Raw genomic sequence first — 22,973 nt, 5'->3', positions numbered from 1 at the left:
CTAACTATTTGGCAGCTCAAATGGTAAATGAACACATTTCTAGCAAAATGAGTTTATTACAAATAATTTGGTAGCTGCCATCCAATTGATGAAGCACTTGTTAAGACCTGGAAAAGCTCTGAATAAATCACAGAAAGAAAATAATTTTTGAAATAAAGAAATAAATACAATTCAGCTGAACCCCAAATCTCTCTGAAGAAGCTTAATTCTCAGCCTACTTCTCTTCCTTTTCTTTTCTGTTTTTTTGTTGTTGTTGTTGTTTTGAATTTTTGTTGGTTTGGTTTGTTGGGTTTTTTTTCATTCAAAGTTTCAGAAGGAACCCCTACTCTTATTTACCAAGCTTTTTGCCTTAAAGATTTCAACTGATGTTGCCAGGGCTTCCATCTATCTCACTAAAATGTATTGTATCCTGCCTGCTAACCTTGAGAACACCATGCCATTCATTTCAGCTGTTGATGGTATTGCATTCTAGAAGTAGACAATGAAAATCACTTCTGAGCACAGCACAAGTCTCGGGTGAACATATGCCCCTATTACCCTTTCTGCTGGTCCAGACAGTAAAAGGGCACCTTCAGGTAATTTGAAGCAGTACAGCATATTACCTCCAACCACGGAAGGGTGGTAAATCATGACATTTTCTCTCAACTTGATTACTTGCAAACAGCCTTGGTTTGGTTTCAGACTTACTATTTTAACCACAAAATTATAAAGATGGGATCAACAATCATCTTCAGTTCAGTTTCCTGGCTACCACAAAGACAAGCACCAAAGAACACAGGAGAACAGAAAAACAAACTTAAAAGATTTCAGGTTTTACCTCATCTTGCTGTGAATTTAGTAGCTGCAGCTTCATGTGTTTCATATAAGCCATAGTAATTGGCATGTTGTAATCAATCATACTGGTCACCAAAGTTGGAGGTTTTCCATTATCTGCAATAAAAATATTTATTATGCATTACATGTTAATTGTGGAGGCTACTTGAATCTACTCTGCAGTCAAAGTCAAGCAGTTATGTCATTTAGTTCTAACTTTGGCATTTTCAATTGTTTGTTGGCTATACAGATGGAAGTCTCCCAAAGAAAAATGAAAATCAAGTTCCCACCCTAAAAAGTTGCAGGTTCTTCTACTCTAATGACTATAGCACACGCAACCTATCTATTCCTTATGTTTAAGCCCCTATATAAACAGTTCTGTAGCAAAACAAATTATTTCCTCCAGATAAAATCATCTTTCTATGGAGGGTGCATATTGTATTACACTCCATCCTTAAGCAAAAGCAGAAGATTCACTACCTTCCAGCTTAAGTAAAAGAGATGATCTGACTTATTGAACTGTTCCAGTGTACCACATTTTTATGAACCCTCACTTAAGCTAGAAAAATACAAATGGGTATTAGGAATAAAATGACTTTACATTCTACTATTTGACACTAAAACTACCTTTATGATCCGCTCCGTCTGGGTTTAAATGCATTCTTTTCTGGCACTCTGAGCAGCTCATTAGAAATCGTGTCACCGCTTCTCTCGGTAGGAAGGCATAGGTCTCTGAAATCTGAAATGAATAACAAAATATTGGTGTTATTGTATAAGCTGATTGAACATGATTTAACAGAACTGATCATTATATTTTCAAATAAGGCACATTATCTTATAATGCCAGAAAGCACAATGAAATCATGTTCGGCATTCTATGTAGGATTTCAAGAAACATCTATCCAATCTGCCTACTTACCAAATAATGGCTAATAATAGTTGATATTGAACAAAATTTCATTTAATCAGAAGGGGTTTTGTTTTCTGTTTACAGGTTTTTTTCTATTTCCTTGCAGCACAAAGATGCATACATAATAGGTATCCCACTGAGGGATGTTTCTAAAACAAGTCGAAAAGCGACCTTTTTCTTATAATCAATATCAAAAAAAAAAAAAAAGAAAATGCTAGGCTTATGTGCTCTATTTGTTTTTATTGTAATAATACGTAGACGGATACAGGACTCGGTGCATTAGCAGTGATGACAGTCTCCTTGATAGTTTAACTTTGTATTTGAATGTTTTGGGAAAGTATTCTTGGAAAGCTTACTACAGGGTAAATAAGTTATTTTTGCTAACTGTTATAGAATTGAGGAGTCACTTGATTTTGGAGACTGCTTCACCTGGAGATACCTTGAAACAACAGATTTTGGTTGTTTCCTCCTTTCAACATCATTACCATTCTTCACAACCACATACTTGCAAGTAGGTGTCAAAGGGATCTTTTCTTTTTTGAAAAGGGAGAGAAGGAAGCAGTTACTGCTGGTTTTAAAGATTGCATTCCCCCCACCCCCCCAAGGATGCATCTATCTTTATAGACATATTTGCCTTGCTGAAAAGGACCTGGAGGCGATGGTCAGTGCCAAGCTGAAAATGAGCCAACTGCATACTCTCTGATCACAGATAAAGCAGATCTCATAGTGGCTACATTAAGCTATGGCCAGCAGATCAAGCAAAGTTATTACCCCTGTCTACACAGTGCTGGTAAGAACAACTGGAATGATGTGTCTGGTTTGTCCCTCCACAGTTCAAGAAGGCTGCTAAGAAGGAGGACAGGGCTCTGTGGCAGACTGCCACAGCGGCTGGAGCCCAAAGCAGGTGACTTGAAGGAAAGGCTTAGGATTGAGGCTGGATTTTTTTCATGTGACAGAGTATGTTATGAGGTAGGGAGAGATCTAATTGCAGCCTGCCACTGCCTGATGGGGAGTTACAAAAACTATGGCAAGAAACTCTTCAGAGGGTATAACCAGGGACAACAGCCACCAACTGCAGCTTGGGATGTTCAAACTGGACATCAGGAAAAACTCTTTCTCTAGAAGGCTAGTGTACTGGAGCAGGTTTTCCAGATGGGTGGAAGAATCTCTAGACTTGGATGTTTTCAAGACATTACCAGGCAAAGCCACAGCTTTTCTGTGATTCATTATATATGTTGATGTATGTACACAGAATAACAGTGTAAGTGTTATAAGGAGCCTCTAGCCCTTCTTTTCCCAACCAAGGTGATTGTGTTGCAATGGAGATAATTCCCAAAGAAAGACAAAGTGCCAGCAACAGAGATTAAAAGAAGACTCAACCGACATCTGCTTGTATTCCCTTATTGTAAAACCTACAGCAGGAGTTGATATCAAGCAGTATGTTGATACAAGTCTCTGTAGGAAGTGCAGAAGGATGGAGGTCGGGTGTATGAAAATGCAGATACAAGGAGAATATAACTTTCTTCAACTGGACGTAAATGGGATAACATACTGTGCAAATCATTTGTGCTCCTCACAAGGGTGCTAAGAGGAAGAGGAATGGACATTTTTCACTCTCTTACACTCTCCTTGGATTGTTACCTGCTTAACCTGTGTTGAAACTCACATTTCCTAAAACTCCATGGTCCAAATTTATCAGTGACAGTAATTTGCAAAATAGATAGTGTTTAAATTAGTGTCTGTTGATGTGACATGAGTAATGAAAACACATGGAAATGATGCTTTGTAAAATAAGAACACAAATTATACCATTCTGTTTATGGTATTTCTGTTTGGGCTGTTTATTGTTGTTGTTTTCTTATATAACAGGAATCTTATTGGGGAGGAGTGAGGGGGAGAAGGGGATAAGTATAAATGCAAAATTTGTTCCGTGATGAAACTTGGCAAAGATTTTCTCTGGGCCTGAAAATGAAGGCACTAAATGAAGTCACTTTTGAATGGGAGATCCTACCAAAAAATATTTTCAGATTATTTTTCCTGTTTTTATACCACAGAACAGATGCTTATTTACCCTTCTAAATATAGAAACACTGGTTATACTTATGCTTTATGGAATCTAAAAAAAGAACTTAAACCAGCTACAATTTAGCACTAAGAAAATTGGTAAATGCACAAACGCAGCAACCTCTCTCTCATAACATTTAACACATTGAGCACTATATTGAAATTAATGGAGCTTACCCATGGATTCATTAGTTGTCTGTATTTGATAGGAATGATCCATTTATTCTAATCAAGCATCTCTGTCAAAATTCCAGTTCTGCTCAAACAAGATGAACATTCTCCATGGAAAGCAAGTGAGCTAAGGCCCAGATTTGATAGGTATGCTCCACTGACTATAAGGGAACTGGGTTTTAGAACTAAATTTGTCCACATAGCAGATGCTTGTGTCTCCAGCCTCCCACTGCAACACAGTTTTAAGGATGCCCTTCCCTAAATAACACCAGTTTTCACCAACCGTGCAGACTCCTGTTTGCCTCTCAGTAAAGAAGGGCCTATCTACTTTACAAGATGCAGATAGCCGCTTGCTCACTCTGGCCATGCTCCAAACCCGCTGGCTTAGCACCAGCTGTAGCTGGGAGGCTCTCTAACCAAATTAGCACAAGGCTGAACACAAAATCCTGTATTTCACCCCTCAGTAGAGTTCACCAGCTTGTGCACAAGGTTGGGCTGATGTAGTTCATGGAGTTGGCTTTCTCATGTAAGTATTACAGAGCACAACCTGGAGGCTTATGACACTTTCTAAATAACTATATAGAAATACCATAGACAGCGGTCTGACTTCATCAGGAAAAATTGTTTCTGTCCTTTATTCTATCTGAAAGAAAGCAATAATGACGCAGTCCTCACTGACGCTGTATATTCTCACTGCCTTCAGCAGCCCTGCTCCTACCTCTTTTCTCAAGGCCGTTAGCTAACAAAAAATATAGCCAGACCATCTCATACAGTGATGTGCTGCAATAAAATATTGGTTCATTTCAATTCCACACACAAAAAAAAAAAAAAAAAACCACACACATACTTTTCTGTATTTTAAGAAAAAAATAAAGCCAGAAAAATGAAGTTACGGGTATTGCATTATTTACATCCACACAGTGACAATGCAAACCAGCACATTTTTGGCATGACTTACAAGAAACTGCTCATGTACATGCCTGCATCAATCAAAGGAAAATCAGTGTTGATTTACCATATTGATAAAATTACTGGGATTGCTTAAAAAAAAAATTATAAGTATGCTTTTTTCAAATATGAAGCTTTAGAAGTATCCTCATGGGGTTCCTTATTCTTACTAGTAGTTTTACTGCACATTAGTATACCTTCTGTTGCTTCTGTAGAAATGTGTTATCTTGCATCTGGATGTATTCTGTATCACGGACAAATCAGAAAATAAGCAGATTCTAGCAGGTTGGTGTTTAGGTACTGTGTACTAGTTATAGCTGTTACAGCTGAATGCCTTTTACATTGCAAAGGGAAAAAATATATGAAGAAGAAACTAGATATCTGGAGCATTAAGCAAAAAGTGCAAGAATCATCCAGGGTTTGGTTTAGCCTCAGAAGCTACTGGATAAGCAGCAAACATTTCCTAACAATACAGTCCACGTTCACCTGCACATATTTCATTTTAACAATTGGCTTCAGAGACAAAACTTTTATGATCTTATTTCATCATTCACAAAAAGTCTATGATATAAGAGATTTTGACATTTATCAGCCCATCCAAAACATCACCCAACAACAGAGGCCTTCTAGACCTATAATTGACCTAAATGCTGTTTACTGGATCCCATGAAGAGCACAACTACTAGGAGGCAAGTAATCCAGTATGTAATCCAGAGTATGTAATCTGATTTAAAGTGGAGCTAAGTGATGCATGCCCTAATTGTCCATGAGAAGCATATTGCATTCCTACCACATCATTGCAGGCAGAGAAAATGGGCAAAGTCTCTCCTTTATGTTCTCCAACATTCAGATGATTTAAGTGCAGTATGTGGTGATGATGTAGACTTTAGAGCTTCATTTTTATTTAGAAAATTAACAAACTCTAAACTGAAAGGCAGATTTTAGGACACATATGGCAGAGCAGGAAAGACAAGTGTGAGGAGAGGGAGTGAAATTTTGCAAGTGAACTTATTAACCCCTAAAGAATTAACATGGAGGATGTATGTGTAGTCTGGAAGATACGATGTGTCAGAATAGAGATTTTGTTGTTGTTGTTGTTGTGTGCATATTTTTTTAATTAAGGAGGGTAAAGGAGGGGAAGATGATCCAAAGACGACTTCCAAGAGGAGAGAGAGAGAGAGAGATGAGGAGAGAGAGTGAAGATAGTAATCTGTCCTGGGACCACAGCCATCAAACCAGGTGGCAGAAATTGGTTTCTTGATGACAGGAGGGCAAGCCAGCCAAGGAAAGTCCTCTCCTTTCCTCAACAAGAGGTCAGAATAGAAGGCTGATATAGGAAAGCAGCTATATTACTGCTGGGAGTTTTATCAAGAGCTCACTACCCTGCTATACTGGGGAAAACGCTGTTCCCTCTCGTGCTAAACTTGCATTTCACAGATCCTTTCCCTTCCTTCCCTGCGTAGCAGAAGCCGCTTTCTGTGAGGGAAGCGATGGGGAGCACCTGTTAGCGGGATCACTGCCAGGACACTCAACACTCGCCCTTTGCAAGAAGCAAGAACAAGTCCATAGAGTAAAAGCGCTTGGCTGTTTTGCTGTGCACACAGGAACAGTGTGGATGCAAGGATTTTAGCATGTTAAGGCCCTGCACAAACCTCATATTCTTTTGCTTCCCCAAGGACAAAGTCTGCCTTGGAGGGAAATCAGCCAGACCCCAGACCTGCTTTAACCCTGTTAGATCAGGGAAGCTGTACTGGAAGGAAATTATGTTATTTCACAGTACAACCTGTCAAAAAATTCTTCCCTGAGGAAAACATGTTCACTGTGATGCTCAGAGGGAACTTGCAAGCACATTTCTGTTTTGGGAGGGGAAGAGTCACACTGTGTTCCACAATCTGGGGAAGGTTTCTGTAAGGGTGACAGGAAAGAGGGAGGGTACTCAACAGCCTGACACCAAATCAAGAAACATTCATTACTGCAACAGCTGGATGAAGCACAGGACCCCAAATACTGCCCCACACCTGTAAGACTCCTGTTATGCCTCAGATGTTATATATTTATGTAGTACCTATCTGAACAGAGTCTTGCCTCAAGCTACTTTCCCTTGACACATCAATATCTCCCCCATGTTTTACAAGCCTGCTTCTCTTCCAGCTCATCAGCCCAGTGCTCTTTTTTCATTCATGGGTTGGGAGTTTTATTAACTGACCCATTTCTCCTGCTCAGACATTGCAGCCCTCACTCACAACCCAAGTTCACTGCTGTAACATTTCAAGGCTTTGCACAGTGGCTACGCAGGCTCAACAGGCAGATAATAGATCATCCTTCACAGAAAAATATATTCAAGTAGAATATGCACATAGAATTTAAGGTGCTTAATGTGGCTACAAGACTTACACAAACAGTTCTCAGGTAGATGATGCACTTAGTTACAAGAAACTTTGTCCAGATATAACATACAAAGATGAGACATTTACTCTATTGTGTAAATGAATGAAAATCTAACATCTTTTTTAAAGAATATTAAAGAAAGTAAAGAAAATAAAATCTAGTCTGAAGTATAGGGCTTGATCACTAAATCTAGCCTACCTGTACCCATAGCTGGGCTTGAGAGGAGGCAGAGATGTTTTCCATCTTCAGCCTCGTCACAGACCATTTGAGTTTCTTGAAAAATGTAATAAGGCTATTTTTTTTCCTGGTTTGCACTGAATCACAAGGAGTTGTCCTAACAGCTTGAGCCTGTTGCATTATGCTTCTACTGTAGCCACAACTTTTCCCAGCTGCTCCCACCTCTGCTATACCCCTCAGCACTTGAATTCAAGTTTTAGACACAGCTGAATAGTTTAAATCAAGAAAAGCAGTTCTACAAAGGCACAAAAAGCCCGCTATGCACTTGTTGCATGCCTTTGCCAATACACCAGATGGATTTTTTTCCTGAACGCTTCTCTCCCATGCGTCCCCGTCTCCACTTTGACACCATAGTTCTCCTATACAAAGTAAGTCCTTTAGGACAGAGAGTGAAAAGTACTTTCCCAAAGTAATGCATCTCCTCTAGGACACTGAGCTGTAGCAGTGAGTGCTGGCAGAGTCACCCCTACAAAGATGCTCGGTACTTTCTCCTGACTGCTTAACCAATTCCTTTGGCATCACTATTTTCCTTGTCACCAAGGAACATGATTTTTTCACCTTCCGCACCTTTCTAATCCCCTGTGCCCCTGCCGCACAATTGTCTCGGACAGGCCTTGTGTCACATATCCTGCTTTTGTGAGGGAATTATCAAGGCCCTCGACATTTTCCCTGTTTGCAAACTTCCCTCAGAACTGGGGAAGTAGCTGATATTATAAAAATCATATTAATATTCCTTCAGTCTGGTGTACTTTGGATATCATTTGAAGATCTTGGTTTCACTTTATATATAATGTCAGGTCTTTTTGGTGTTTTTTGCTGGTGTAGGTCTACCTACATTTATGCTGGCAAGGAACACAGCCCATCAATCTTGTATTGTACACAAGTAGGGCACTTGAAATGAGCACAAAACCTGCCAGTAAAATGAGAAGCTCACTTTTTTTGCATATTTTCAAGGTTACTCTCCCACATCATCTACACAGATTTTGTACAATTCCCTTCTCATTTGTTAGTGTGCAGAAAAGAAGGAAATGGACCATATTCTAAACTGAAATCTTGAATAATCTATAGGGTTTGTGCCAAGAAACCCTAGAGTTTGAGTTTGGTACATAGCTGCCCCAATTAAAATATAAAGGGTCCCTTCCAACACACAGCTCTTTTAGAGGTACGAAGCACCACATCCTATTTATCTTCCTGTGCAGCACCGTTGTAGGAAGTCCCACAGAAATAAGTTGTAAAAATGCCATTCATTTCCACACAGTTAACATAAACAAGTGAGTGCAGATTACAGGTTCACTAATTGAGTTTGTAAGCTGTTCTGAACATGCTTTCAGAGAGACACACTAATGTATTTCAGCACTCCAGCATCTGGGGTGACTCTATCAAAAACTGAAAATACCCTATCTATTCCAAGTTTATTACTCCATATAAATGCAAACAGTAGTGAATTAAGTCACCTTTGACAGTTTCATTACCCTTCTAATCATGCTTGAGTGCTATTCAAAATTTTGAGTGGAGCAGGTTCACTATTGAAAATAGAGACAGACACATACATAAGCAAATTAATTACTTAAATCAATATGCTGCAATTCTTAGGGCTGTGCCATTAAATTTTTAGAAATACTCAAGTACTGAAAATCCATGACAATACTTAAGAATTTCAGAAGTTTAGTAATTTTGTACAAAAATTGTGGTGGTTTTCTCTCCGTCATTTCTCTGTTAAAATGTTTTGGTTATCGGTTAGAGAGCAGAAGCAATGTGATCAACACATGCCAGGAATTACGAATAACAAATAGCAGTTGTAGCATACAGTCTGGGCTTTCCTTCTCTTCACTCAAATTACGTGGTGAATACTTATGCATGATAAATACATTCACAGATCTCAAGGATGATTCACTTTTGACATGTAAATAAAGAAACAAGACTAAATTAATCTTGTTCCCAATTCACTTAATAAAATTAAACCCCACCAAAGTACTTCAGTTTGATTTATAAAGCTTTTAGGGTATAATGTTTTGTGAGACAGTTACTGAAGATGCTACCTCTTTACTCCTGCTGTGCCACAGAGGAGACAGATAGATACTGAGTGGCTTGCTGGAACAGATCAACACCACAGCTCATCAGTTTTAGTGAAGGTATTTTCACAGACATGTCCAGTAATAGAGCATGCATTTCCCCAGTTAGTCTGTTAGAGTTTGAGGCCTGTTTACTTAACCTAATTCTCATGTTGGGTTAGAGGGCAAGAGTTGATATTAGTTTGTTCTGGAGTCTTTTTTCCTTTTTCTAATCTATGGTAGTCTTTAAAAATTACATATGTGAATCCTATCCTTGTGAAATACAATTCAATGCCCTTAATAAACTAACATGCAATTAAATGAATGCACAAATATTGCAGACTCTGGAAATGACACAAACTCACATTTGGGCATCCTTATCCTGTGCACTTAATGACATAATAAGATCAGGTATTATTTGCAATAAAAGTTGACATCAGATGAAACTACTGTGTGGACTATTGAATCCGCACAAATAGTTCTCCTCACAGAAGAGACACGAGTTGTCTTTCCTGCTGTTCACAATAAACAAATTTCTTATCTGACCCGGAATCATGGGATTCTTACGGTAGTAAATATCATACTTGGCATGTATTTGTAGAATGATGACTTGAAGTATTGTATTTACTGGCAAGTAAAGTTGGCAGCATTCCTTATACTTGCATATTGTTCTACAAAGTTTGTGACCTATACCTTTGAACAGCTTACTGAAGTAAAACAAAATACGAAAAGAAAGGTCAATGAAAAAATTACTTTTCTAATGCTTTCTAAAAGAGAAGACCAAGTATCAAAATGGCCAGAGTGACAGATGAAAATTAATTTAGACATTTTATGTTTGTTCACCCTGAAATACCACTCCAAGCCTTACAAAAGCATACCCAGATGACCGGTGTCTTTCTCTGTATATCTATCTCAAGGTCAATACCACCAGGAACGAATTATAAGAAATTTTGCCAAGAGCTTATCCCACAACAAGCCATCTGAAATAGCCTATAAATAAAATATCTGTGGAGGGATTCATAGATACATAGTAAAGATATATATCCAAAAAAAAAAAAAAAAAAAGAAAACCAAAAAGCCCCAAAAAACCCAAATGGAAAAATAGCTATTTCTTTTGACTAAAACTGAAGGTGTGGGTATCAGAAACCTGGAGTTACCCCTCATTTTGGTGACCTCTGACAAAAAATGGCTGACACAACTACAGGTTGTTTTTAAGGTGAAGAACACCGTGTTCAGGGTGACAGGCCACCTCAGGGTCCTCTGCGCAGCCCCCCGCCAACCCTATCTCGCTGGGACCATGGGGAGAGATGGCCCAGATGCCCTGTGCCCTGACCAGGGTGGTGGGACAGGCCCTGGCTGTGACCCCCTGCCCTGCCACCCTGGGGGAGTCCCCAGTGCTTCAGCAGCTGGAAACAGCTGGGCAGGCAGATCAGGATCAACTGCTGAGTGTGCCTGGTGCTACTACAGCCCGGCACATGGAAATTTGGCCATCCAAAGCCAGGAAAGCACATACATTTTAAGCACCTTGGGAAAGTGCAGTAAAAGTTTCATTAGTTCTCAGTAAGAAAAGAAAGTGTTATGTTTGTGCCACTAACCACAAAAGGTATTTATAGCTATTTTAAAGCAGTGGCTGAACTGGTTAGCTCAAGCAACAACCTGCAATTAAAAATCTTAGAAATAATCATTTCCCTCTACTCAGCCAGTTTATGCAGGTGTGAGAGCTCCCCTCTCAATACTTCTCTGATTGTACCTAGTAGCTTTCCAGCCTTTGAATTTAGTATATTGACAAGTTTTCATACTATTAAACCATTAACTATACTTAGTCTGCAGCAACAAACTACAAGGCAAGTTCATTCATATGCCAAAGTACAGCATATGTTGTGGCAATACTTTCTAAGTCTTCTTTAAGACTTCATCCATTTAATAAAAATTAATTAATACAGAGTTATTAGAGAAATTGTCAAACCATTATCGAAAGAGTACATCTTTTGCTTGTACCAATGAGAAAATCTCTACTGAAGTCAATGGATCTGGTCCTTATCACACAGAAAATGTGTGATAGGCATCTGCAAGCTTTTCATGCATTATTGAAAGATGTCCGAAATAAATTTGAGGGCAGGGTTGCAGTACTAATTCTGCTGGAAAAAACACAAATTGCATGCCATGTGACTAAACCCAAATCATTCATACTTTTACAGAATGGCGTTCACTTTTAGTTGGTTCGTTGGTTGTTTTTTTTTTTTTCTACTTACTGCTTTATATGTTCTCTTCTGTCCAGCATGTTTCCTGATTTGTTCTCCATTAGGCCCAGTTTCAACATGCATGGAATAGATAATGTCAAAGAAATCTTCTACCACGGCTACCCGCCGTAAAGACAGCTTCTCATCTACACCTACTCCATCCTGAAAAGAAAAAAAGATAGAAGAAAAAGTAAGGAGGACGGGATGAATAGATAAATATGATAATCATGGGACGCATTCTCCTTTTTAGCAGGAAATTAAAGACCCTTCCACTGAGACCTGAAGGTCACCCACCCTGTGAACAACAGAAACAGTATTGTAGGAAAGCTGTATGATCAGGCCGATCATATGGACCCTTGCAAGCAGTCCATTTTGCCAACCCACGGCATGTGGTCTCTCAATAGAAAGGGATCTTTCACTCCAGTATTTAAAAAAAAAAAAAAGGAACAAAAATATCTGTGTTTCTTTATCCAAATGCACAAACAAGATTCAAAGGCAGACACAGTCCCAAACACATGGCACAGAAATGCATTATGCTGTTAATAAGAACGCAATAGCTCTTTTATCCTCGCATTCCCCTCCCAGTAAATCTGTACCTAGCACTTCATAAAGGTATTTAATAAAAGGTTTTAATTCACAGGTGACAGAGCTGACTGTAATTATGAATACAAAGGAAGTTGTTACAAACAATTTACCTCTGCAAAACCTGCTTGAAAATATACTCCACAAAGACATATCACAATATGAGGAAAAGAAAGGGATACTTTTAAAATTTGTGATTTTTGCACACAGACATCTGGTTGGAACAAGTGACAGAAAAGTGAGGACACCTACCATCTGATTTTCAAACGTGATAATGCCATGGTAGCTAAAAACTTCTAAGGAGAAACAGTCCCCAATGTCTCTGAAATTAATTAGTGTAGTTCAATCCAAACCTTTTAAATAGGACCATCCATATGGTTTTTTATCAGCTTTCTATGGATTCGATTCTCAGTAAGGAGCAGGAACTGGGACTGTTTTTCCAGGGCAGGAATCTATCAAGCAGGCTGTGTTTTGTAATACAACATAAATTTATAAAGAATAAAACAACAATGGCCAATTCACTTGTACTCCAACACAGCATTTGATTTAGACCTCTGGAGTAAGCAGTGTCACCTAACCTTCAACCATGTCTTTTAAGCAGTAAGTGTGTTCCAAACTTAACACGTTTGATAATACTGTTACTGCTGCTGTAATTCATGACACAAAAAAAACCCTGATTTACATTGACCTTTTTGTGACAAAACATGTGCAATTATTGCTGCAGTGACCAAATGAAGACCAAAGATGAGAAACGAAAAGGCAATAGTTACATATGACTCCCAGTTGCCATCCCTCTGCTCATAACTTCTTGCTAACCCATTCCAGTAAGTCTGCCGGATGTGGACAAACATGATTTATTTTTCTCACTGCCCCTATTTTTATTCCAGCTCACTTACTCTTATTTTTCATAGAGTTCATGAAAAGAACCCAAATTATCCCAATGGCTCCAAAGAACCCCCCAGGGTGACACAGAGGAGCTCTGACACATTCCCAGCAGTGATGGAGGAAATGTCAGTGCCTCTATAGCATAACTTTCTAAATGTGCATGACTCCATATTATATTGGGTTAGGAGTTGTTAATATGCTACCAGCCATACACGTTTTGTCTTGTCCCGCTCCGTTAGGCCCCGGTCTCTCCCCAGCCTTCTCCAAAGAGGTCCCTGCCCAAAGCTACATTGTCCCTTCCATCTGCACAGCAGGCAGCTGGACCAGAGCAGAACGCCCTCACATGCATGATGAGAGGATTGGCATAGTCCTGACAGAAGTGACTGTGCTGAGGATTCAGGGTGGAGGAAGGTAAGGAATTTGCAATGCGGTCTCCACCACAGTTAAAGCCTCAGAGAGATCAGCTGGCAACAAATGCTCTGGGAAGGCAGAGAAGTTCTCACCCCATGAACAGTTCCTAAAATTTCACTTATCCCCAGCTCAAAAAATTTGTGGCCCTGTGACAGGTTCCGGTATCAGCGTCGTTAAGAATTTGCTTAGTATTGCCCACCACTATTAAAAAAAAAAAAAAATCTGTAGAGATGGGCCAACATAAAATCCAGATCTTTGCAGCTTTAATCTTCAGGGGAATTCACACGTGAGCCTTGTAGGGGGCCTCATCTTCAATCATTATTTTCTCACCACCCAAACAGCACGGTGGGATCCCTGATGATTTCAAACACTCTTATTATGACGACAGTGTTATCTCATGCCGCTCTCCAAACACTCAGAAGTTTATAGTGTTGATTAACTGATAAAGATTTAATCTGTTTATTACTAATGAGTTTTGTTTTAGGAAATTTCCTACGGGGGAGCTCTCTTTTTTAATTAAAGAGAAATGCATTACAACCATATTAATTTAAAACCTGAGATGCCACCTCAGCAGAGCTGACACGTGCAAACATTAGGAATACATCCAAAGAAGAAAGTCAACAAAAAAAAACCTCATTCTGCTGCTTTTGGTGGCCACAGTGTGTAGTGCTCTTTTTGAATGGTCCTCCTAACCCTCTCCCCGGATACTGACACCCAAAGGTAGGCAGGCGTGATGTGGGTGTTCTCTTGAAGTTGCATTTCTCCATCTAGCTGAACGAAACAGCAAGCATTGCTACTACTTCCAAAAATACAAGGAAGCAAACTCTGCACAAACTCTGTCGTGTCTCCTAAATGAAGTACCAGAAAATGAATACAAACTTTCAAAATTCTGTCAGTGAAAAAGGATAGGGAAAAATGCTTTACATTGAGCCAAAACTGCTTCAGGGGAAGACACTATTATTTATCTTCAGTACTTGTAACATCATAACTTTAACCGGTGGGGCCTGGACAACGACTAGGCCAGGCTTCATTCTGCTTGGTGCTGTATCAGGCAATAAGATAGACCTTGTTTCAGAAACCCTGCAGTGCTGCAGAAGGTGCCGAGTTGCTGTGGGTAAGCTGTTCAGTCCATCTGGCAACACGCAATGCTGTGCGGAGATGTAAGCCTTAACTCCAGAAGCAACACGCCAGACGAGTAACTTGAATAAGGTAACTGCTTACTGAGACTTTTGATAACCCAACACTGACATCCAATAGGTACAAAGCGGGGAAACTGATACAACCCCAAATCTCCATTTAAACCATAAAGACTCTGAAGTGGATGCAGTTGCATCAGGCTTTCCTGCCATATACCATTACACTACACTTTTATCCTGAAATTGCTATTCGATAAAGGCATTAACAAAGCAGCTCTACTTTATAAGCTGGCTCTGGGTAAAAAATTTCACAGTGCCTAAGGGGACATTTTTTTAACCTGAACTAAGGCTAAAAAGACACGAATGAGGGAATACGTGATATGCTATTCAGATGTCTGAAAGGCTATGAAATGTCCACAAGGGACAGGACAAGTAATAAGCTTAAACCACAGCACAGGAGATTTACACTAGACATTAGGAAAAACTTATTATTCATGTGGATAGTCAAGCACAGTAATAGTTCGCCTGGGGAAGCTGTGACATCTCTGTCACGGGAGGATTTTGAGACCAGGTTAGACAAATAGTTGTCAGGGACAGTCTGAGTAAATCCCATCTTGGATAGACTAGATATTAATTGAGTTCCTTCTTGATAGCTCTACAACTGAGAAGCTTAAATGCCATTTTCAAAGTGACTTGGGTACTAACAACTCTGGAATAGCAAGGAGGATATTTATAAATCACTGAGGTATTTTCAGGACTTTCATTCGTCATGGCAAGAGTCCAAGCCCCACTTTCAAAAATGACTTAGGAATGGAAGCCTCACTGAATGTTTCACTTCAAAAATTGGACTTAGACTCTTAAATCTTTTAGGCTGAGCTTCATCCATCACTGAGGTATGCCCCTATCCTAAGCCAGTTGTCTCATTCCTCTCTGGCCAGCAGCATGATGGGTAATGCCAAAATACAATTCGTTAGAGCTGCTAGAGTGGTTTCAACCTCTACCAGTGAGAAGTTACTCAATTTTCCTCTTTACATGGCAGAGTTTTCTGTTTACTCTTGTTTTTATGTTTATTCAGTGTTCTCCCTATGTTCTTAGCACACAAATAAATAGATGTTTCTTTTCATTTTCAGTCCTGCAAATTCCATTTGCACTCTGAGATTAAAGTCGTTTGTTTGTTTGTTTTTAGATATCTACACAAAGAATAGAGAAATGACTTCTACAGAGTTATGTGCTTCTCAGAAAGTGCTAAGGATCCCTTTGAACAAGGATGCTTGAGGAGAAGTCAGTCTCTTCCATTGAGGAGGAACCTGCAGGCCTAGTGGGAGTAAAGAACGGAAAAAAGTTTGCCAGTGAAGTGAACAGATAAAACTCTTAGTCTGGACAGCAAAAAGATCTGTTAAATGAAAGGCTGTCATTTTTACAGTTACTTTGCAGAGCAGAACAAAATTTAATACATACCTTTAAAATTAAAGCCACTGAAACAAAAGTGCTTGGAAGTCCTTGCTTGAGAATACCTACACTATCTTATCTTGAAATTTCTAGGGGGAAATTGGTCTCATAAAACACCATCTTGCTTCAAGAATAACTATCAGCATCTTTACAGTATTTGAAAAATATTCCTATAAATACATGATAGAATGAAATAGAAAATAAAAGTAAAGTCTTGATTGGTGGTTTTATAGAAAATGTTCAGGTCTATAAAAAACTGTTGTAAAAGCATCAAAGCCAGAAGCCTCTACAAAACATTAGGAATAGATGGAAATAACAATCAACCTAAGTATTTCATTACATACCATAAATCAAATATAAACGTAAGACTGCTTTGAATGCAGAAATACAATGTTTAACATTTTTCTGACCTATACCAGCTCAGACGACAGCAGAGTTAAAGCACACTGTTATCACCATGGCTCTGCTGACTACTATCGCTTTTTGCGGTCTCGAAGATGCATTTCCACTGATCGGGAAGCAAAGTCTTATGCTGACTGAAACACTGTGCTTTGAATGAACTATATCCTTACAAAAAGTTTTGCTTATAAAACCCTGCCTTTTTAGCTTTTGCATAAGGAGCTCCTGACATGATTGTGTGGAGGTGTTTCACTCCTTTTGTATTTTAACTGTTAGGAGGAACCTGTGGTAGTTTACATATAGCATGAGCCTTATATACCTTTCTGCAGAAATAAGATAAAATAAACAACCAGATTGAAAAATCCCATTATACATCATCTCCTTTATCTGTTTGCTCAGTAACTGGAAAAATATTAGTATTTTTAAAGAGGGATGGCCATTTTATAATGTCTCTTACTCCCATAGAAATGAACAAATCTAGTTTCATCAGCACACCGGTTTGAACTCCCAGGTTATTAGTACATCCATTTGAATATTTAATTCATTCTTCTCAGTGCACTACCAACCCACAACAGATCACAGGTTATCAGGATTTTATAACTATTAAGCAGCCTAAAAATAAATAAAACTAGCATTTCTATCCAGTTCCTAACTGAAAGTATCTATAACAGTGAAAGGAGTATTTATTATTTGAAATTTATAGTTTCTGTTACTCATTGTATGATGTTTGAACAGCAAATCTCATCTTTTACCAGCAGATGGAGACATGAAAAATCAGAGTAATGTTAAAGCAGATGCACGCCAGAACCATTTCCAGCTCTCAAGTCTTCTCTCTGGAACCTTTAGAGCAATAAACCCTACAAAGACTAAACCAGTAAGCTGGGACATGGCAACAATAAGTCAAACTAATTAATGAAAATAAAGAGAATAAAGTGAAGTAAAATGGCAAATTAATATGCCATTTGAGATGAAAGACTAAAACTAAACAACGGATACAACATTTGGGGATTTTATGAAAGCTGTAGGTAAGAAAAAGTCCTCTGACTGTCTCAATGAGGGAGTTCAAGAGACCCAGGAAAGATAAGAGAGACCAAATCAATACTGAGCAGAAATCTCTTTCACCTTTATCTCTTGGAGCAGTCCAGATGACGGGAAAGCACCAAACCAAAATCTCTGTCCACAGACAATAAGGGGTGAATGCTGACTGCCATATAAGCTTAAAAGATCCCACCTAAAAGGACTATCTTACTGAGTCATTTCAGGTGAGGCCATCATCTGGTGTGAATCACTAGCTCTATTAAATTAATTAGAGATAATGGGTTGTGAAACCCAACTTGCCAAACTGTAAAGGGAAGTTCTGCCACCTTTCTTTCCTTGAAGTTTAGTAAAAGGGCTATGAAATTATTTCATGATAGACAAGGTACCTTCAGAGGTCCCTTTGACATGAACAGGATAATAACCTGGCCAGTGTTCTCTGAGATAAATATTTAAAGCTCTTTCCATATTGAAGAAGGGCAGAAACTTTTCTTTTTCATCTTTCTTCAGAAGTGTGGATGGACAGCCAGACCTGTTACTATCAGTGCTAGTGCAGGAGAACAGCTTAGAAATTAAATGCAGAACATGTCTATGAACTCTTGTGTCTCCTGCCAAAAATAAGCATGGATATGGAAGGCAAGAGACAATTTCAAAAAGCTGCCTCAAGATGAAATGCACTCAGCCCTGAAGGAATTGCAGAGAAGACCCCGGTGAGAAGTAAAGAACAGGCAAAGCCCTGGCTGCAGTTTACTCTTATTAAGAGTTACTTCTTAACTGAGGTCTGAATACTGTTTTCCCTCCGTGCGCTAACACCTGATTTTTTTTTTCCTTAGTGCTTAAACATTTACACAACCATTCTGAACAAAAACGGGTCACAATGCAGGCCACATTTTACTATTTGTGAAGTCTGTTGCCGCAGGCTAATCAAACACCATGGGCTGTATCTACGAGAGCAAGTGGGGCAGCGCAGGAGCAGCAGATCTGTAGAGCAAAGCAGCTGATATACCCAGGAGCTGATTCCACACTGTACCTGTTTCAGGGTAGCTCTAACCTGGTCCCCCACACTGGACACCCACTTCTGGTTGCAATCCAGTAAGTGCATACCTGGAACAAATGCCAGTTTTCTTTTACTGAAAGGAATCCAGTCCCTGCACTGATAAACCCACTGCAGTGTGAAACAAGCACAGCGAGCGTGGTTAGGAGCTTTGTTTCAAAGGCACATTCCTTTTCCAAACTAAAATGCCAGTGCAGATGCAGCCATGGCTTCCTTAGTAAGAAATGAGATGGGATTTCTCACACCTGCACATTGTGGTGAACATTATGCAAACCGATGAGGAAGATACTTAAATATCTAGCTCGGGGACACATGTATGACTGGGGAGAGCAGAAAGAAGCTGAATGAACACCTATTCTGACACGGAGACCAAATTTCCCACATTACTCCCCCCCTCTCCGGCAAATTCCTGCCTACTTAGCCTGTTAAAACCACACCTGATGCTTTCATCATTAGATGCACAGTATTATTAAAGCTGGATTTTTTTTTTTGCTTTTATTTGGGGTTTGTTTGTTGGGTTTTTTTGTGAGAGAAAACAAATTAATGCTGTATTCTGTCTACAAAAGTACGTTGAGGTTGTATACTTAATATAGCAGCAATTAATCCAGGCATTAAATGCATCATATTCAGTGAAAAGTATGGGACAATTCCAATTAAACCAAAGCTAGAATTGGACAGAGAGAGAGGAAGAACACCTGTGGGGAGATGGCAGTTTGCATTGCAAAAGTGAACAATTTTGGTCAATTTCTAACACACACACGCAAAAATAAAATGAATTCAGCAAACTGCAATTTTTTTTGTCATCAATTTGAACTAACTATATTTTACCAATGAATTCTTCATTTTTAAAAATCTTCATCAATATCAGAAAATAATTTCTGATCTTAGGTCACTTCTGAACAGTTTATTCAGAACTCTATATTTTAAAAGAGAAGCACTACAATTGTTTCTTTTCTTTTTTTTTTTTTTTTGATAACCAGATTGTATTATTTCCTCTTCCCTGAAGGATGCTGTCTCTTTTACAGTGGGTTAGTTTTCTATTAGAAATAATTAAGTTTTGACTTTGAAGACTATTTTTTGGAAAATATTCTCTACAGTTCTGGAAATATCCAGCACACTTCACTTGCCTACTTCAAACTCACTGTTTTGTAAGTAGCTGAGAGCTAATAAACCCAGCTAGGACATCAAGGACTAACTGAACAGAGGAGAAGTGTAACATAGTCAAATTTAACTGAAGTTTTTGTTTAAGCTCACATTCAGGGTCAAAGTTTTAATGCATTTATTCCTTCTCGAAGACTCATTAGAGGAATCAGCTAGATACAAGGAACTTCTACCAGAATTTTCTGTAATTGTGTGATACTACAGAGTTGCAGTTTTTAAGCTTAAAAATCTGCCAAGACTTCAGCTCTACCATGAAACAGGATGAAAGTGTGTGAAAATTCATTCCAATAAAGTAACATGTTATTCTTTTACTGAAACTAAAACTGAACATAGAGGTAAGTATTAGGATAGCTGTAAAATAAGATTTCTCCTAACAAGGACACCAAAAGGGGTTCAAAGAAGCCATTCTGAGGCTAGTGGTAATCTTTCTGTGTAGAGATTTCTTCAATTGTTCAAAAAATTGTAAACACACTATCAGGCTAAGCCAAAAAATAGAAGGATAACAACTCAGTGAAGCACAAGTGACCACCAAGTGTACAAACACTGAAATGACATTCCCTTAAAAATCTTTTTCATGTCTTTCCCTACATTTTAGAAGCTAATTCTAACTGCCAAGCTGTAAACAGTTACTGCAAGACTTTTCCAGAGAAGATTGCAACGCCAAGCTAAATGCTTAGCAGGGGAACTGCCTTTTCAATCTCACAGGTAATCTGGAAGGGTCAGCTACTCCTGGTATTTTGAAGGGAATGGATTTCAGCTCCCCACTCTGACAGCTTAGCACGCTGTACGTTAATTTCCATGAAACTTTGTTTCTAAAAGTTACTAGCATGACAACACATACAAAATTGAGTTTTACCTTCATCTCAAAATACACAGTTCTTCGTAGCTATATAGTACTTTGGTGAGCATGAACCAATTTGCTTACGGTTACCAGGATAAAACAACTGATTGTCTTCAAATATTTTTGACTGTAGGGGATTTTAAAATGAATAGGTGTGAATCCTAGAGTGGACCTGTTTGGGGTTTTTTTCTAAATTATAATATCTGGTATTGCCATCCACTCAGCAAAAAAGAAATGGGCAAGCTACTACCTAAATGTTAACTCTCAACATTCCTGTCATGTTCCAAAAATGAACAATTACACAATGATATTTTTAAAGTGTGCTATACTTTACAGGTATTCAAGCACTAGGGGAATGCAATGTAGATCTATAATGCCACCTTTTTTCAGACTGATGAAATGCAACTACTGTATGCCTAACCTAAAAGTGTAAAAGTAACCTAACACTAAAGTGAAGCTTAAATAATGAGAACTCATCACCCCAAAGTGCTCCCTGTGAAAATAAATGTATATTTTAACATCATATTTCAAATACTCATAAGCTTCTGATGCAAGGGTGTTCACAGGGGGAGCTTTTTAAATAAATAACATGATATGCAAGTGCCAAGAGTTACATACTGCAATCAGGTGCTAGGAAGATACCACACCACAGATCAACACAGCTCAGTGGCAAAACTTCTAAAAAAATAACAAATTGCCTCAAAATGCTAGTTAATTGGTAAAATACTTCAAAAAGTCAGGGGAACAAGACAGATCAGAAGACTGCTAATGGGATATAGTGTTTTCTGTCTAGACCTCTGGGTCCAGGTCCAGCAAGGGCTTTTGTCCCTTAAAGTTGCTTCCACCTTCCCCCTCCCGCCTACTGCAAGGAACAGCCCTGGGGTGGCAGGGAGACAAAATGTGTGACCTCGTCTCTCCCATCCATGTTTCGGCAACAGCTGTTCTCTTGCTTATACAAAACGAGCTCAAGGTCTCAGCACAGTTCCCAGAGGACAGCTGTCTCCATCACCAAAACCACTGCTACAACAGACCATTAGGTGCCATTAATTGGTAACCTCATTAGCGGCATCAGTAAAGACTGCGGATTGGATTTTAAGCTGCACTGGTGCCGTACAGGCAGCTTATGGTAGGGACAGATGAGAAAGCATTAGTGGCTTTGCATCACCCATACAAAACCTTGGTGCTGATACAACCCAGGCGCTGGTTCAGCAGCCTGGCTTGGAAAGGCAAAGCGCAGAGTAACAACAACTGTCCCCAGCTCCAGTGCCAAGGGGGACGGGAGTCTGCAGAGCACTCCATGCTCCACACGTGGCCTGCTTCTCTGACCACATTACCATTATTCTCCCCACGCTGGAAGAAAGCTGTTTGCTGCAGGGAGCTAAGAGATACTTCCGAGACTAAGTATTCCTGCAGTGTAAACTAACAGCCTCTAATGGAGGTCCCTCTAGATTTCTGCAAGGACAAACGGGCAGAGATTACGAAGGGGCTCACTGTAATCGCAGAAGTAACGTTACCTGGCCAGGGACAGAGGCCACTGGGGACTCAGTGGTCAGACTAGTGCCAAACTGAATGCATGGGTCTCTGCTTGGCACACTGACTTCTGCCTGCAGGCAGCTTTAGCCGTAGCGGTGTTACAGCCCTGATGGTCGATGAACGCAAGCAAAGTAGGAACTGTAGGGAGAATTAGCGCCTGTTCTCAGATGAAGCAACATAGTACCTAGAAATATCAAACAAAACATTGGATACACAATCTCTCCACCGTATCTGGAAACAGAAGCAGCAAATGTCATGTCAGATATTGACAATAAGTTTCTGGTGTAGCCAGCAAATGCCATGAACCATATCTAACCATGTTCTTCAGGAGAATTCATTATGAGGGGTGCAAAAGTTATCCTTCCAAAAATACATTAAAAACTCTAGGTGTTTTGATCCTGTCTCAGAGTTGGCAAAGCGCTTGTGCACTCAAAAGTATCATTAAACCGAATTAGTTGGTAAATAAAGAATATTGGGAGTTTTGTATTATTTTTGTTAATATGTGTGTGTGTGCATGGATCAGGTTTTACAGAATGAAATTACCCCAGCAGACTTATGTGGGGCTCTTTAACAACTTATCAGTTGGCTTTTTCTTTAATTAAATTACATTTCCCTAATTTTTTTTTTCCACTCCTACAACAGCACTTCTCTGCTGGGTCACCTAG

General features: G+C 39.2%; 1 protein-coding gene across 4 annotated transcripts in view; it reads right to left on the bottom strand.

Annotated features, from left to right (window-relative positions):
- Window positions 1-22,973, bottom strand: part of NOL4 (nucleolar protein 4) — a 194,056-nt gene that overhangs the window by 146,193 nt on the left and 24,890 nt on the right. For all 4 annotated transcript variants that reach the window (XM_074146342.1, XM_074146343.1, XM_074146344.1 and 1 more), the window contains exons 2-4: window positions 11,835-11,984; window positions 1,441-1,552; window positions 818-930 (exon numbers count right to left, since the gene is read on the bottom strand). In XM_074146342.1, coding sequence (XP_074002443.1) covers window positions 818-930; window positions 1,441-1,552; window positions 11,835-11,984 — 375 coding nt within the window. The remainder of the gene's footprint in view (window positions 1-817; window positions 931-1,440; window positions 1,553-11,834; window positions 11,985-22,973) is intronic.

This window comes from Numenius arquata, chromosome 4 (assembly GCF_964106895.1).
Source record: "Numenius arquata chromosome 4, bNumArq3.hap1.1, whole genome shotgun sequence".
In the NCBI taxonomy this organism is placed as follows: Eukaryota; Metazoa; Chordata; class Aves; order Charadriiformes; family Scolopacidae; genus Numenius; species Numenius arquata.
This window is presented reverse-complemented; position numbering and strand designations above follow the sequence as displayed.